Raw genomic sequence first — 16,149 nt, forward strand, 5'->3', positions numbered from 1 at the left:
GTCCCCAATTACATAGTCGTAGCATCAAACAGTTGAAAGGAATACTCGAGCTTCCACCTCACGACGACCATTTTCTGATTTTGCAGAGATTTAAGAGCTTCTAAATTGAAGCCCACACCATTTTGATAAGGGGAAACCCTAATTCACTCCCTCACAAGCTTAAATACAAGATTGCGAAGAGGCGGGATTGCAGCACACATAGATTGGGCAACCATGGAAGCTATTGCCCAGTAGTGATAAATTGCAGCTTTTTTCTGTAAAAAGCAACCTTCTCTCTCTTCCCCACGGGCATTCTCAGCTCATGTGTCAATTCTTAGGCTAGTTTTCCACTTTGGACCATAACTAGGCCATTTTCAGCTCATTTTTGACCCAAAAGATTCCATTTTTGATGCGAAAAATCTAAAATGGAGTAAAAAAAATTCCCTAAATTCGTGGGATCACTTGCATAAGCATAAAAAGCATAGATATTCCTCATCTTTCATCAATATACCATTTTGGGTCACTTTCCATGCAAATCTGTAACGGTGCCTATTAGCAGCTATTTTCGGCAGTTTTTGCTCGCATCAATCTTATAGGTGAGATGTGTGTGCCACCATGAAATGCTTGACGTATGTACATCACAAAACCAAATTGGGCATCTTATCAAGTGGAAAGCACGCAAAGGCGCCACATCCAGGGGCACAACTCCCCAAATAGGTATGTACATGATAGCAACAGTAGTAGCCGCTTCAGCATATATCACAACATGCACATGATTGCTTTTATTTCCTTGCATCAAAAGGTGTCAAAAGTGAGGTGAATGTTTTGATTTCACACTATGTACGTGCCACGGCACGACATCGCGGAGCTCGTCAAGGAGAAACTGTAGGTACTCTATAGAATCTAGAAACGCCATGTTGCTCTGTCTCCTCTTGGGAGGACCGGTATGCTTTCAGAAAATCACACAATTGGAGCTCCGATACTACTATAACGGGATGGAACCACGTGCCAAAGGAAAAGAACAGTCTGAACAGACTTTAAGCACGTCAAGGCAATTGAAGTGAACAAGAAAGAGAGAGAGACTTCACACGACACACAGAGTGGCGTAATTCCACCCCCAGAGTGCAATGGCTCCAAACTGTGGCGCCCCTTTCGGTATTTCTTTATATTGCTCCAAGGGGTTACAATGTCCGAGGGACCCACTCTGCTCTTCCTCCACCGAAGATGCCATATAGTGAGTCCTTGGCACTTACTTAAAGGCCCTTGGCCTACCAAACGCAGTTACATAAAAGCAGCACTTCCAAAATCTACTGGTCCCAAAAGCCAAGCACCCATAGGGCTGTTCGTACGTTGCTGCCACGCCATCACAGCGAGTGCAAAACGCATACAGCTGTGTGCGCGCGCGCTTGATTTACTTTAGGCCCCATCTGCCGGGGTACCATAAGTTGTTGGGGGTTGGGATTAAAATTCTAACCCATTTATTATTCTTAGGGCACTCCACAAAACCTTGGAAGTTGGTGAGACTTCTTCTCCTGTTTCTACTTCTTCTTGTAGGGTTTAGGCCCTTTGGCTGAGATCTGCAGGTTGGCCCCTTATTGGGGCTCGCCACATCAGCAGGTTGTGACATTTTCAAAAGGATTAGATGACTTGAAAAATCTCATTGTGGAGCTGTATTTTGTGTGGATGCTTGCTGGAGGATGTGTTTGCATGAAGTTAGTATCGCTTTTGATACCTGTCGACTTCTCGTGGTTTTGAGCACAAAGCCAGAGGTCAAGTGCCTAAAAGTGAGGCCTAGTGTGAGTTTGGGTCAATAAAGAAATACCGCAAGGGGTGCCTAGTTGAGTCAAGTGCATCTGGGAGTGGAACTCCGCCACTCCGTGTCTCATTCCAAGTGTTAAGTTATTATATGGTTCAAGTGCTGAAAGTGTTAAAGTTTGTTGGAGATGTTATTTTCCGTAATGGGTGGTGTTCTTCCGGTTTCAATAGACAGGTGTTTAGGAGAAACAAAAGACTCTGCAGGGGACTACAGTTACTAGGAGATCAAAGGTGAGAGACCCAAGAGTAGGGAAGCAAAGAAGAGGAGAAGAGAACAGAGGCAGGCAGAGGGCCCTCGGATTACTTGGGTATATAGTTGCAGGGATCCCATAGTTCAATTGTCTATGGTCCACCTCCAAATGCTTCCACTTTTTTGACAGATATTCCATGTGTTTCTCCAGAGCTTGATAAGGCCACTGAGAACATTTTGTTCTTCAAACTGAGATGATGCTCATCTAGCTGTTCTTATGAGATATCATGAGTGGAGCTTTCCACCTCTTGGAGGTGATAAAAACGTACTTTTAGTGGATCTGAGAGATTGAGAAGCAGGAAATAGAGTTGGTTTTGATTGATTGCATACTCATGGACTTTGGGATCATGCCTATGTGGTAATTGGCATATTTTGTAAATTTTATATCAGGAATGTGCACCTTAGATATGTCTATTCATTAAAAAGATTATTTTCTTGTGAAAAAAGAGGCGGATCTGATGTCGCTGTACAATTATCAGGTGCCGCCAGTGGAACGTTTCTTAGAGAAGGTTGGCTCAAGTGGATCTACTAGAAGTCGAGGTTCAAGAGGAAGTAGTCCTGCAAGGTCTCCAATTCAGTATGAATCAAATGTTCGGAAAGATGTAATTGATGAACATATAAAAGGATTCAAGGTTCACATCAAGCATGAGAAAAAGTCGAAGTTCTCATCCATCGTTTTAAAGTTGCGGGGAATTGACCAAGTAAGATTTATGTTTTCTGTCTGTCCTTCTAAGGTTTTTGATGGGCAATTTTTATATACATTGCACAGAAACTTCAATTTTCATGTATTTTATTTCCTTTGCTTGTCAGGAGACCTGGAGGCAACATGTCACTGGTGGGAAACTTAGGGAAACCACTGAAGAAGCTCGCAATTTTGCGATTGGAAACAAGTCACTTGCTGCGTTGTTTGTTCATACACCGGCAGGCGAACTGCAGCGACAGATTCGCACTTGGCTTGCTGAGAATTTTGATTTTCTCTCGCTGTCTGGTGCCGATGCTGTAAGTGGCACTGCAGGGCAGCTAGAGCTTTTATCTACGGCAATCATGGATGGCTGGATGTCAGGTCTTGGAGTGCCACAGCGTCCGAGTACAGATGCTTTGGGACAGCTATTGTCGGATTACACCAAGCGGGTTTACACCTCACAATTACAGCACCTAAAGGTTACAAAATTTTCCTTTTAGCTGTTGTATCTCTCTAGGTTGTCAAGTATAGCGCTTGATAGGTCCTGTTTTCATGCAACATAAGCCACTTGGGTCTGTATATGGTTTTCGAGTCAAAAAGCAATAAGATTTTGGTTTTTGCTTGATTCAAGTAGTTATATATGTAATTGGTTTGTCTGTTTAGTCTATCCCCTGGCTGATTGTGAAAGATACCTTATAGATGCTCCAGGTGTGGCTGTCTACTGTTTATTATTTCTTTTACTTCCAGTTTGTTTTAGCAGTCTCTGCCAAAGCTAAGGTCGATTTTTGATTCCTGCCATTCTGAGTGATTAAGTATCATCGTCCCTTGTGACAGGACGTGGCAGCCACACTCGCAACTGAGGAGGCAGATGATCTGGGGCAAATTGCCAAACTGCGTTCTGCCTTGGAATCTGTGGAACATAAGAGGAGGAAGGTAGAATGCACTAAGTACTCTGTTTCCTTTTGCATCCAGGCGGATCTACAGTTATATTTATGGCTTACAGGTTCTACAACAAATGAGAGCTGATGTTGCTCTCTTAACAAAGGAAGAGGGTGGTTCACCCATCCGAAACCCATCCACTGCAAGTGAAGATGCACGAATAGCATCTCTGATGTCACTGGAGGAAATCGTCAAACAAGCTGAAGTGAGTGGGGTGAATACTTACAACTGTCTCAGTTCAGACATCCGGGTGATTTTTATTAGGAAATTTATCAAAGTCAATGTCTTTACAGGACATCAAGAGAGATGCGCCAGTTAAAGCAATATTTGCTGCCAGAAAGCAAATGATGCTTTCTGCGCTTCATGCTCTATCAGATAGGATGCCAGCTCTGTTATCCATAGATCATCCTTGTGCACAAAAGCACATACTGGAGGCAAGGAGGGCTGTTGAGGTATGCAAGCTTGATCGATTGCTTTGCTGTATGTAAATTTTGACAGTGGATACAAAGTTTCCAACATAGTGTTTGTCTCAGTCAATAGCTGAGCAACGGGAAGGGCCTCATCACACTCGTGCGAGAGCCTCTGGGGATGATGGCACAGGAGAGTTGTCAGCAATGTCAGGTGACTGGGGAGATCAGAACCTCATTGGAGCAGATGGCGATGTGATGCAGTGGAGTGTCTTGCAATTCAACAATGGGTCTGCTAGTCCTTTCGTTATTAAGTGTGGTGCGACATCGTCTCTCGAGCTTGTTGTGAAGGCCCAAGCAAAAGTCCAGGATAAGACCGGGAAAGAAGTGGTGGCGATCGTGCCGGCTCCATCAACGCTGGCTGGATTGTCTCTGGAGGAGATCAAATTAGTACTCACGCGACTACCAGAAGCGTTTAGTCAGCTAGCTTTGGCAAGGACTGCGGATGGTACACGAGCACGGTATGCACGCCTTTACAAGACCTTGGCAATTCGTGTGCCTGCCCTCAAAAGCTCTGTTCCGGATCTTGAAAGAGAACATTCTCGAGAATTATCAACCGCTTCTCTATCCTTCAAAAGGCCTGGTTAGCAGGCTTAGCACATCAAGCATCATTGCTTGTAAAGGCTGGTGAAGTAGTATGAGTTTACGAGTCTGTGTTGTGGTCTTGTGGGTTGTGTCTTACCCCATTCCGTAGTCTCATCCTATCTGGCGTGCCCCTGCCGCCGGTGGCAGTATCATTTATTGAGAGTGGCACTCATACATGATTTTTTGTAGATGTATTGTAAGCATTTGCTTATTTCAATGTTTATTATGAATGGTGCAAGTATCTCTGGCCTTCTTGGAGTTCTCATTTCATTTCATCTCTCTCTCTCTCTCTCTCTCTCTCTCTCTCTCTCTCTCTCAAGCTGCAGTGAAGGCTCGCACATATTTGTTTCTCGCAACGCCTGAAGAACTAACCATCTTTCTAATCTCTCTGCCGCCTCTTTCAGCTCCTGGAGAGGAGAATCCTCTTGCCACACCATGTCTATCGACTCCATCATGACTGCCCTGGGATTGGTTGGAGGTGGAGGAGGACCCCAATGGGACTGCTGTGTACTTCTGCTTCACTAATGTTCTCTATCTGATAAGGGTTGTAAATGATCTGAAGACTGAAACTCCATCTTCGTGTCTTGAGTTGCTGACATACCATTCATGGTCAGTAGAAAATTGAACGCACATGGCTAGTACACCTTTCCTTTCGATGAGTCAGAAATGCGGATGCTGAATTTATAGTGATGATTATACTCCGAAATTATATGTTTGTCTTCAAGGGCTTCTAAGAATCTGATGCTTGCATGGGTCTAGTTTGTACAATGGCTGGTTGTTTATGCCCGTTTTAAGATTGACACTCCCTTGGTTTGTATGTGAAGTATGGCGATCTTTATTGCAAATGATGACTCCACATTAAGTTTACTAGTTTTTTGGTAGATAGATGAATACGTCTCCAAAATAAACCTTATAATACCTATTGTCCACTCTAAAAATCTTAAAAGTTCATAGCAAGCCAATCTTCTAAACCTAGAGCACTTGATGAAACACCACAAACTTTTGTTCTCTTATTGGAGCTGTGGAAATCTAGCAATACACGGTACAGATATTGTGCCGTCCTTGTCCTGAGACAAACCCTCTTAAATGTAGGAGCTACTATTGACCCTAACTTAGAATATCAGGGGTTAATTGATAAGTAATGAAAATGTTTATCAGGTCTCACTCAACCAAGTAGGGCCCCATGATGCCAACCTTGCAAATGAAGCTCAATCTACTTGGGAGAAGTGGAATGTAGCACCATACTCCTCGGGTGCAGAGCTTTCACAATGAGTGGCTTGAATGGTACACACTAGTGCATCTTTTATCCCTCATAAATTAAGCCCTAATTACTTATTAACATGAATGAAAACACACACAAGCATACACATACACAAGGAGATTGGCAAGCAAACAACCCTCATGGAATTTTTGTTCAAAAGCACAAACAAGATTTTTCGAAGACTTGTACTCAAGAATTTCTAGTGCAATGGGTTCAGCACATGGATAATAACGGAGAGTAAGTGAATAGGATAGCTATGGTGCTTCCAAATTCATCCAATGAGAATACACTAAGCTCAGCTCAAGACTATATGGCCACCACATAAATAAGATGGTTGAGGTGTGATTTGGGAGGGCATCGATGCCGTCCACGTGGCAAAGGCCTCTTGCCGCGAGATAAAGACAGGTGGCAAGGGCGTTCAATGTGGCTGCCCAAAAAGTTGCTTGTGTGCCAAAACAATGCAATACCTGAGGAGCTCACTCACAATTACCTCACGATGCCTTGAGCAAAGGCCTCCTCCCATTGCCCAGACTCCCTAAACTGCCCACCAATACGTACTCACATTAAAGGCCCACTGTCTTCTATACTTAGCTACGACTCTTGGAGATGCACTCTTGTGACAAATTTCCAAGAAGCTATCTTGACAAATTTCGAGCGCTTAGTGTGCGACGTGGGACAACTGAATACCAGAAAGCGAAGGACATATGAGGAGGTGGATGACGGGTCTCTCTCTCTCTCTCTCTCTCTCTCAATAAAGTTGGTGGACATGTGTCGACCTATGGAGCATTCACATTTTGTTAGAGGAAATTAGTTCCCTCAGGACATTGAAGACCACTCACCCTTTCCTAGGCACCCTCCAAAGGAACTAGAGTGCATCGTTAGCTATGTTCCATTGAATTGAGATCGAACAAAATATTGGAAACACACAGAGAGAGAGAGAGAGAGAGAGAGAGAGAGAGAGAGAGAGAGAGAGAGATTTCATGAAAGAGTGTTAGATTTTTTTACCTGAGAGTGTTTGGGATACCGATCGTTGTGGTTTAGTCGTGTACCTCCGCATAAATTGGTTACCGATTGTAGTGCTTCAGAGGGATACCTTGCCAAAAACCACAAGGAGTGTTAAGAGTTTTGTCAAGCTCAATGTTCATGATCATACAAGATGTCAATGTTATTAATTGTTTGTTGTTTCATTTTTATGTTTTAAAAAAAAGAAAACATGCAAGTCTCCTTGCATGGGGGAGTTTGCACAGTCCTCCCCAATTTTTATAATACGAGAGAACGTGCCATTCCCATGACAGCGTGCAATTTTCAATGTGTTCATTAACTGCATTCTGAGTTTCAAAAATCAGAAAATAATAATGCTTACTCACCGCGTGATTGAATGTCTAGCGCGAATGGACTTCCTTGTATCAACGATGTTGGGCATCTCCTACACTTAACCCGCTGCAAGAGACGACATCCCTGGGAGGATACCCTTCAAGAAAGATTTTATGCTATTGTGAGAACACCACATTTTGTATACATATCGATAAAACCACCACCAAGCATGAAATCATACTCCCAACAAACGTTGACTAGTGATTATATCGTGAATTTTAATATCTATGGTTGTGTACGTCATTGCATTTGTTGACCCGCATGCATTCTAGATTCCTGTGTAGGCGTAGTTGATTGCATCTGGATAGAGACTCTTCCTGCGATCTGTTTTGCACAACCTGTAAATCAATCCATTTCAAGAGGAGACATTCCAGAAACGAAACTCCTCAAGCAGACATTCCAGAAACGAAACTCCTCAAGCACTTTTTCTTCCCATATCAGCTTCTTGCGTGGAGCTACATGCCTTCATGGATGTGTACGTGATTGCATTTGGAGAGAGGCCCTCGCTTCGCAACATAGTATCATGCCGTTTAGTAACACAGTATTTTGCGAACACGCATTGGTGACCTCAACAACCAATTGTTCGCCATCAGTGGTTGGCAGGTTTTCCTTTGACTTATTTATCATGGGTGACGGTTCTCTTGTGAAGTTTTACAAGCGCGTAACCTTTGACACTGAAACAGTCCAGAGCTTCCTTTCCAGGTCCATGCTGACATTACTATAGAGGACATCTCAAAGAGAATGCCCGCATGGTCTGTTTGTGCTTTTGTAAGGGTACAACTAGAGAGAGAGTCTTTATTGTCAAGATAGCCTTTAAGACCAAAGCATAGGTGATTTCATCCGGAGAGATGCCCTCACTTTGCATCAGCTTTTTGTGTATCCTTCACTTCAACCGATAGCATCAACAAAAGAATGTGCTGAACGGGCCAACAAAGGCAATGAGTTTTGGTGATTCGACTACATATTAGACCAACTGATCATCGATTGAAATTTGATATCTTCTACTTCAGTAGCATTAGTAGAACATACCTCTGCCATGGGTTGATCGCACGAAATATTTGAGCTTTGGGAGTGCTCATCACGTCGCCAAGCATCCGAAGTACTCTCTATCATGATGATCTGTGAAATATTACCAGGGTTTGAAAGATCTTCGACACTCCTTTCTGGTGCTATGGCTGCAACTTGCGAACTGCTTACTTCTGGAAACTGCGAACTGCTTGTGGAGAAGATGAAATTGCTCTTGGGAGCAACGTTGCTTATTGCTAGGAACGTGCGAACTACTTGTGGAGAAGATTGATTTGCTCTTGAGAGCAACGCAGAATGCTTTTTCTATTTTATTTGCTTGGTGACAGCGTAGTTTTTTCTACTGTGGCTTTTCAGCGCTGGGCTTTTGACGGCGTAGTTTTTTTTAGAGCTTCTAAGCGTTGGAGCCATGTGGAGTTATGACAGGCGAGGGGTTCTTGTTGTATCGTGTGCCCCGCCCAAAACCCTGTGTATATAATATAACAGAGCTAGGAATTTTCCCTCCTCACATCAGCCAAAGCCAAACCCTTCACTGCCTTCATGAATTGCAAGTAGCAATCGTTCTTGCAGCTGATCCTTTGAAGAGTACTCTGGAAGGTCAAGCTGATTTAAACATGTATGTGCTGATGGAAGCCTCTCACGAGCTCCATAAGCCTTGTGAATTTGGAACCTTTGGGGTCCTCAGATGCCTTGCAATGCTTGAAAACCCTCAAGAGGAACCTTTGAAGTGCCAGTTATAAACTGCAGTAGGCGGGCCATGTCCTCCTTGTTAAATTGGTGCACGAACTCCTATAACCATTGCACAACAGGAGATGCAGCCGTGCAACCAGTATATTCCGTATTTGCCTTGAGGTCTTCCAAGTCTATCTCTGGAAGACCACTGATAAGGAGCTCAAGTTCCTTGTCGTTAAAAATTGAAATAAGCTCCTGAGACACAAGCTCGTTGAATCCCTCCAAGAAGGCATTGATTTGTGATCGTATCGCGGTCGTTAACCTGTGTTCAACAACTAGCTCAACATACTCATGCTTATTCTCCTCTGTGACCCTGATGTTCCTGCCACTAGGAATAAGTTCATGATCCATAACCTCAGTTCTTTCATAGAGAATATGCTTCTCTTCATCTGCATCGATACTAAAGGTGAGGCCAAGTGCATCATTTACAGTGTTCTCAAGAACCCATTTCAAGTTCTTGTAGACGTCTGGATCTACAACCTCAATATCATGATAAGTCACTTTCACTCCCAATATGTGCTTATAGAAAGATCGAGTAAAATACACATCAAGAAGCTGCCCGTCACACAGAGCCTTTGCAATCACACGGCCTACAAACTTGAAGTAGGAAAGATGCTCCGTCTGATACACAGAATTGGGATTTGGATGAAAGGAAGACTCGTTGCCAACGGTAGTGAAGAGCAATGCACCCTTGTCAAAAATTACTCTAGACAAAAGTTGGTACCACTCTCTTGTTAACCCACCAACATCAATGCCTTCCTCTCCTTGAAATTGTACGGTCAAACGGCCCTTGAGTTCATCAGGTGTTCTCATTGTCAACTGATTATATGAATCTTCTAATACAGAAGCTCGTTGGACTGATATCCTTAGAGAAGAATTGTGCTATTGCTCCCACCATGGAGGCCGTGCTGAGTTGGACAAAGTCCGCCTCGCCAAGAGCTTGAAGTTCATTAACAGTAGCCCCACAAAGGTTTTTAGCAGCATCAGCTAGTTTCATTATAAACAGTCGCCGATGAGCTGGTGCCAACTCCGCTATCTTGTTCAGAAGCTCACTTACACGTGTGTAGGCCAGGTCTTACAAACCTTAGGTCTGAGAAAGCTTCACGTGCAAGGAGCTAAGAGAGCTGACCTGCACATCAGAATCGCTTGGTAACTTTGATAGCGCTGTTTACTTTGTTTTTTTAGAGCTTTTGAGCGAGACGCGCAGGCGAAGCCGCGGTTTTAGCTTTTGAGCGAGATGCACAGGTGTTTTTTTAGAGCTGCGCTGGAGCCACGTGGGCTGCTGAGGGGTCAAGGAGGGGAAATTTGCTTCTACGCTAACGAAGTGATAAAATTTCTTAACAAGTAAATCTTGCCAGATATGTCTCCACTTAATTAAGTGTAGCCACACAAGTTATAGTCTCACACGTGAACCCAAACAACGTGTAGACCCAGGCAAGATGCAACCCCAGACATAAACCCAAGCTGCCTAGGTAGCCACACACGTGAACTTAGACAAAGTGTGGCCACATATGATAGACTTCAGTCTCATAGGTAAACCCAAACAATTACAATGTATTCAAAATAACCACACGGGTGTAATTCCAAGGCAGATCGTATGTGGGTGCAGATCAAACGAGTTCGCAGGTAAACACAAGCATGCATGTGAGACTAACACTACAGAGAAGTTACCTTTCATGTGCTGGTGATCCTTTGAGTTTTCTTTGGAATCATAAAGAATCTATGGATCACTTGATCCATTATTGATGCCATGTTGATGTGGAATGCTTCCTTTGAGACACATAAGCCAATGTCAAAGAGATCCTCCATGCAACAATGTCTAGCAATAGGATGCACCGACATGTAGGCCACTGTGCATCTATATTGTGATGCTTTCTGTGACAATTTTTGTTGCATCCTTAATTCAAACCATGAAGGGGCATCGACACTTCTTTAAGTAGGGCAACATTCGATGAGTTTCACCCACTCTTTGTGCGACCCCCCATTACTAACAAACCTGATGTACAAAGGTTTTGGATGCTCAAAATCTTGGCTTTGTCACAATACTGTTTAGCACTCATCTACCTTGAAACTATGTGCTTCTTAATACATTGCTCGTCCTTGGAAAGACTTTCCGTTTTGTCTTCTAAACCCAGGCACTTTGGTCTCACACAAAGAGGGCATCTATCACACTTGTGAACCTCCTCTTAACAACTAATGCATTTCACACTTCCATATCTTTAGCAATTCCTTCACATACAAGGTAGATTTCCATGCTTCCGAATGTTCGTGCACCTTGTGAATGCAATGGTAGATTTTAGATGGTATTATGGAGTCTAGAGATGAAAGGATTCAATACATCTAGACACAAGTGCCACTATTTGTGAGCTAGTGGTGAAAGTTTTTGTCTAAGACAATCAATGATAGGTCTCTATAGTCATAAATAACAAACTATTTGTGAGCTAGTGGTGAAAGTTTTTGTCTAAGACAATCAATGATAGGTCTCTATAGTCATAAATAACAAACTATTTGTGAGCTAGTGGTGAAAGTTTTTAGATGGTATTATGGAGTCTAGAGATGAAAGGATTCAATACATTTAGACACAAATGCCACTATTTGTGAGATAATGGTGAAAGTTTTTGTCTAAGACAATTAATGATAGGTCTCTATCGTCACAAATAACAATATGAAAAATTGGAGAAAATTCATCTAAGAGTGATACAAGGGTACTTGGGAAAGTTTTGAAATGTCGGGTATTTTGGGAATTTTCGCCATGTTATAGGCTCTAATAGATGAGGCGCATTGAGTGCAACCAATTATGTGTGTCTCGTTGGTGAGCCTGATAGTCTCTGTGGAAAGGGCGCTCTTCCTCCAAAGTTTGATTGTCTCCAAGCAATGATATTCAACCCAACGGAGAAACCTACTTTGAACCATCTTCTCCAAAGCTAAGATATAATCGCTTGAAAAAAATTGAGCTATGGTGAAAATGCGCAATGTTTGGTCTACAAATGGATCATTTGGTTCAAAATCAAGACCTTGGATGCTTGCATTGAGCCAAAACAAGGTTAGATGCATCAATATTTGCGAAGAGTGTATGCACAAATGCGTGCTTGCTCGGCGTTCTATGCAAGGAAGGACAATGCAGAGAGTTTTGGGTGGAGATCTTAGTGAGGATTGGAATGCCTCACTACTCCTTATTGATCTATGTTACCAATGAATAGAGATATGGTTAGTACAATCAGTAAGATGGATCTCCCGCCAGTTGGCTTGAGCCCTAACAATCTTTGACTTGAAGGCCAACATAGCGCAAGTGGCTATGTGTGTAAGTATGTACATCTGTACAACTGTAAATCATTCAAGTGGCTTCACCCTACACCCATTATCTCCATGCAATGGGAAAACCGCTCTGAGGGTATGCTCGTTGTGAGAGCATCTGCAAGGTTGTCATCCATACGAACCTTGACTAGCTTAATGCACCTAGCCAATATGTCCCGCATCACATGATAGTGGACTTCTATGTATTTTGACTTGGAGTGAAACACGAGGTCACTCATACAATCGCACTCTGGATATCACAATGCAGTAGTCTGAGTAATGCCAAGATCTCCCACTAGGTGAGCTAATCACACAACTTCCTTGCTAGCATAAAAAACTGCCACATACTCTGCCTTTGGGGTGGAAGATGGCATACAGTTTTGAAGATCTCCATGACACAATTGCTCCAGAAAAAAGAAAAACATAGCTAGATGTTGATCTTGGACTATCCACACAACCTGCTTACTTTGCATCTGTGTAACCCACAATGGATGCATCACTATTCCCAAAGCCTAAACACTTGTTTTCCCTACCTTTCAGATATCTCAAGATGTTCTTAACTGCTTCCTAGTGCTTTCTACTTGGATATGCCATAAATCTGCTAACCACTCCCACTGCAAAAGCAATGTCTGGTCTTGGCTACCATGATGTATATAAGATTGCCAACTGTTGAAGAATATGGCACCTTGGCCATTTTTGCTTTCTCAGCATCATACTTGGAAGTATTATTCTTGCTAAACAATCTGGTAGTGAGAAGATCTACATGTGTATCTCGTGCCCCTGAGTGGTTTCAGCTAGGATCAGACTATCTATTGGTCACTCACTGAGGAGAGCCTACCTGCCACCAAAAGACTATTGAGATGGAAGATAGCGTGAAGTGTAAGCAGCAATGTAATTGGAGCATAACTCGATTATGGAAAATGAGAATTGGGCTAGAGGGAAAACAAGCCTTGTTTTGCAAATGGGCGTATAAGAAAAAGTACACCATAGAAGATACCGAGCCTAAGGATAAGACTAGATTGGTAGCTAATGGATTCAAGGAGAAGAAAGACGTGGACTTTGATGAGATTTTCTCTCCAGTAGTCAGCATGATTACATTGCATTTTGTGCTTGGACTAGGAGCCATTGAGGACATGGAACTTGTCTAGATGGCCTTGTGAAGACGGCTCTTCTCTCAGGAGCATCATTAGCTCTTTCTGGAGCATTACTAGCGGTAGGTATATCGCTAGTAGACCGAGTTGTTTGTGTGACTGAACTTGAGGCTACGTCCTCGAATCTCACTTTGCCATAACCTCTTTCACGGGCTATCTATGCATCTTTGATTCATTAAAAATCACTTGTGAGCTGCAAATAACTCTTCGAGATTCTGGGTGCCATAGACAATAACCCATCTCTCTATCTGCACAATAGCTAATGAAGATGTATTTGTCTGACTTGGGATCCAACTTCTTTCTAAGCTCTTTAGGCACATGTGAGAATGCCTCAAACCTAAACACACGTACTTTGAGGACATGCTTCTTGCTTGTCTGCATCTCTTGCAAAATCTTGTAGCTCAACGGTATACTAGGTGATGTATTGATTATATACACCATTGTCATAACAGTCTCTCCCCAAAATTCTTGAGGTAAATTTACCATAGATAGCATGGAAGTGACCCTCTTCTGAATAGTCCTATTCATGCGCTTAGCAATTCCATTCTGAGCAGGCGTGTATGACATAGTAGACTATCTTCTAATACCTCTTTTGGTACAAAAGTTCTTAAACTCAGTGGAGACATACTCTCCCCCCGTTGTCAGTACGCAAAGCCTTCAACTTCTTGCCTGACTTTTGGAAGACATCAAAAATTCATTTTTCCTCTTCAAGAGGTAGACCCACACCTTGTGAGTAGAGTCATCTATGAAAGTGAGGAAATATAATACTTCCCTTGGAGAATTATGCGGTATAGGTCCACATAAATCACTATAATCCAAGTCTAGAGGATTTCTTAATTTTCTATTTAGTGGCGATGAGGTAAGCCTAGTCTGTTTCCAATATATGCAATGCTCACGCAAACTAAAATCAAAATATTTTAACATCTGGATATAGCCAAATCACTGTAACTATTTCAATCCCTTCTATCTCATATGACCAAGCCGGCTATGGAAAAATTCAATAGAAGGTAGCTTGACTATATGGAGATAGTTTTCTTTCATAGAAGAGACATATAAAGAATATAATGAGCATGACTTTTGGCCTTTGAGCATGATGAAGTTACCTTTTCTGATAATCCAAGAACCATTACCAAACACTAAGCTCTTAGTTAGCTTTGGTACATGTCTAACACCTCGCAACATGAGCCGAGTACCGTTGCACATACACAATTTCACATATCCAATTCCACATATCTCAAGCTGATGAGAATCACCCAAATTAATTGAACCATGTGTAGAAGCATAACGGAAGAACCACTCCTTCTGAGGAGTAACATGAAATTTGGCACATGAATTCTATGCATAGCATTCGTCACAAGATAACAACGCCTCTAGAATCAAGTCAAAACTAAAGACTAGTATATCTAATGGTTGCAGCATGTCAGGAACAATATCAACATGTGGAGAGTCAATGACATTGAGCTCCTCTATCTTCACACTTTTCTTAAGCGGTACAAAACTTATGACAATGGCTTAACCCTTCTCTCTTTGCAACAAACGGCAATCATTTTACATGTGTCCTTTCTTGTGACAATCGTAGCATTCAATGTTTCTTGTGTCACGCCCACAACTCTTGCTATGTGTACTTTTGCGATCTTGAGAACAACCGCGACTATGACTATTTCCTCTTTTGCCTTTGATTGTTTCTCTAGCTATTTCCACTTGCCATATACGCATCACCATGCCCACGAGTGTCAAGAGATTGACATCAATCTCTTTCATGAGCAAAGCAATGGGAACATCATTGCAAATAGGCTTGCCCTTATGGATGGAGTTATTAATGCTAGTGTTAAATGCATCCCATGATGTAGGCAAAGAAATAGCAAGAAAATGGTTTTCATTTCATCATCAAAATTAAGCCTCTTTGATGCCAACTGAGTAAACTCATTGTTAAACTTATTCAGGCATGAAATGACATTGCTACCTTATTTCATTTAAGATGCATAAGCTTCTTCATCAGAAACACTTTGTTTGATGCACTCTTACCATCCCATGCCAAGCATAAAGGCTCCCACATGTCTTTAGCATTGGTATTGTCCATAATTGTGAAGAATATAGAAGGCATGAGCATCAAGCTCCTACCATTGATCATCTACATACAAACCCTCTCTGTGCTCTTTCAATGGCACTACAAGTCATTTGTTGATTAGGATATCGAGCATTCTTTGCTTTCGTATAGTGAAACTTGTTCCATCAAACTTCCTAATGTAGTAATCTTGTTTTTAGAAGATCTAGCCATATTGACAAAAGCTAACTACAAGAGAGTAACACTAAGAAGTTATGGAAAATTTTATGTGGAAATTTCAGCAGTCTCCTCTACTCAGAGATCAAAATCTCAACTAGACACTCAGTAAAATCATATTAAGGTCAATGCACAAGAGTGTTGTAAGTAAACTAGAGGACTCACAAGTGAAATTCGACAGAGTCTCCTCTATACAAAGATCAAAATCTCAAGCAAAATTGAGCAAAAAAAACAATGCATAAAGCAACAAAGAGTGTTGGTTGGGCATAAACTAACATATACTACTGAAAGAAACTATCGTGAAAGATTGTCAACT

General features: G+C 42.1%; 2 protein-coding genes across 2 annotated transcripts in view; one reads left to right on the top strand and one right to left on the bottom strand.

Moving 5' to 3' along the window:
* LOC147431923 (kinesin-like protein KIN-14B) overlaps window positions 1-4,958 on the top strand; it is an 81,493-nt gene extending 76,535 nt beyond the window's left edge. Inside the window, exons 18-23 of the mRNA XM_086494375.1 lie at window positions 2,524-2,745; window positions 2,855-3,205; window positions 3,561-3,659; window positions 3,730-3,870; window positions 3,959-4,117; window positions 4,199-4,958. Coding sequence (XP_086350501.1) covers window positions 2,524-2,745; window positions 2,855-3,205; window positions 3,561-3,659; window positions 3,730-3,870; window positions 3,959-4,117; window positions 4,199-4,720 — 1,494 coding nt within the window. The 3' untranslated portion in view covers window positions 4,721-4,958. The remainder of the gene's footprint in view (window positions 1-2,523; window positions 2,746-2,854; window positions 3,206-3,560; window positions 3,660-3,729; window positions 3,871-3,958; window positions 4,118-4,198) is intronic.
* Window positions 4,959-9,164: 4,206 nt separating this feature from the next.
* Window positions 9,165-9,920, bottom strand: LOC147431926 (E3 ubiquitin-protein ligase UPL1-like). The gene has a single exon (XM_086493714.1). The coding sequence runs from the start codon at window positions 9,918-9,920 to the stop codon at window positions 9,165-9,167; it is 756 nt and encodes a 251-aa protein (XP_086349840.1).
* Between the last annotated feature and the right edge of the window lie 6,229 nt (window positions 9,921-16,149).

The sequence above is a fragment of the Adiantum capillus-veneris genome, chromosome 21 (genome assembly GCF_014529385.1).
Source record: "Adiantum capillus-veneris isolate H3 chromosome 21, ASM1452938v2, whole genome shotgun sequence".
NCBI classification, from domain to species: Eukaryota; Viridiplantae; Streptophyta; class Polypodiopsida; order Polypodiales; family Pteridaceae; genus Adiantum; species Adiantum capillus-veneris.

Excerpts from the sequence above, each read along its gene's own strand:
- LOC147431926 (XM_086493714.1), bottom strand. The coding sequence starts at position 9,920 with ATGAGAACACCTGATGAACTCAAGGGCCGTTTGACCGTACAATTTCAA.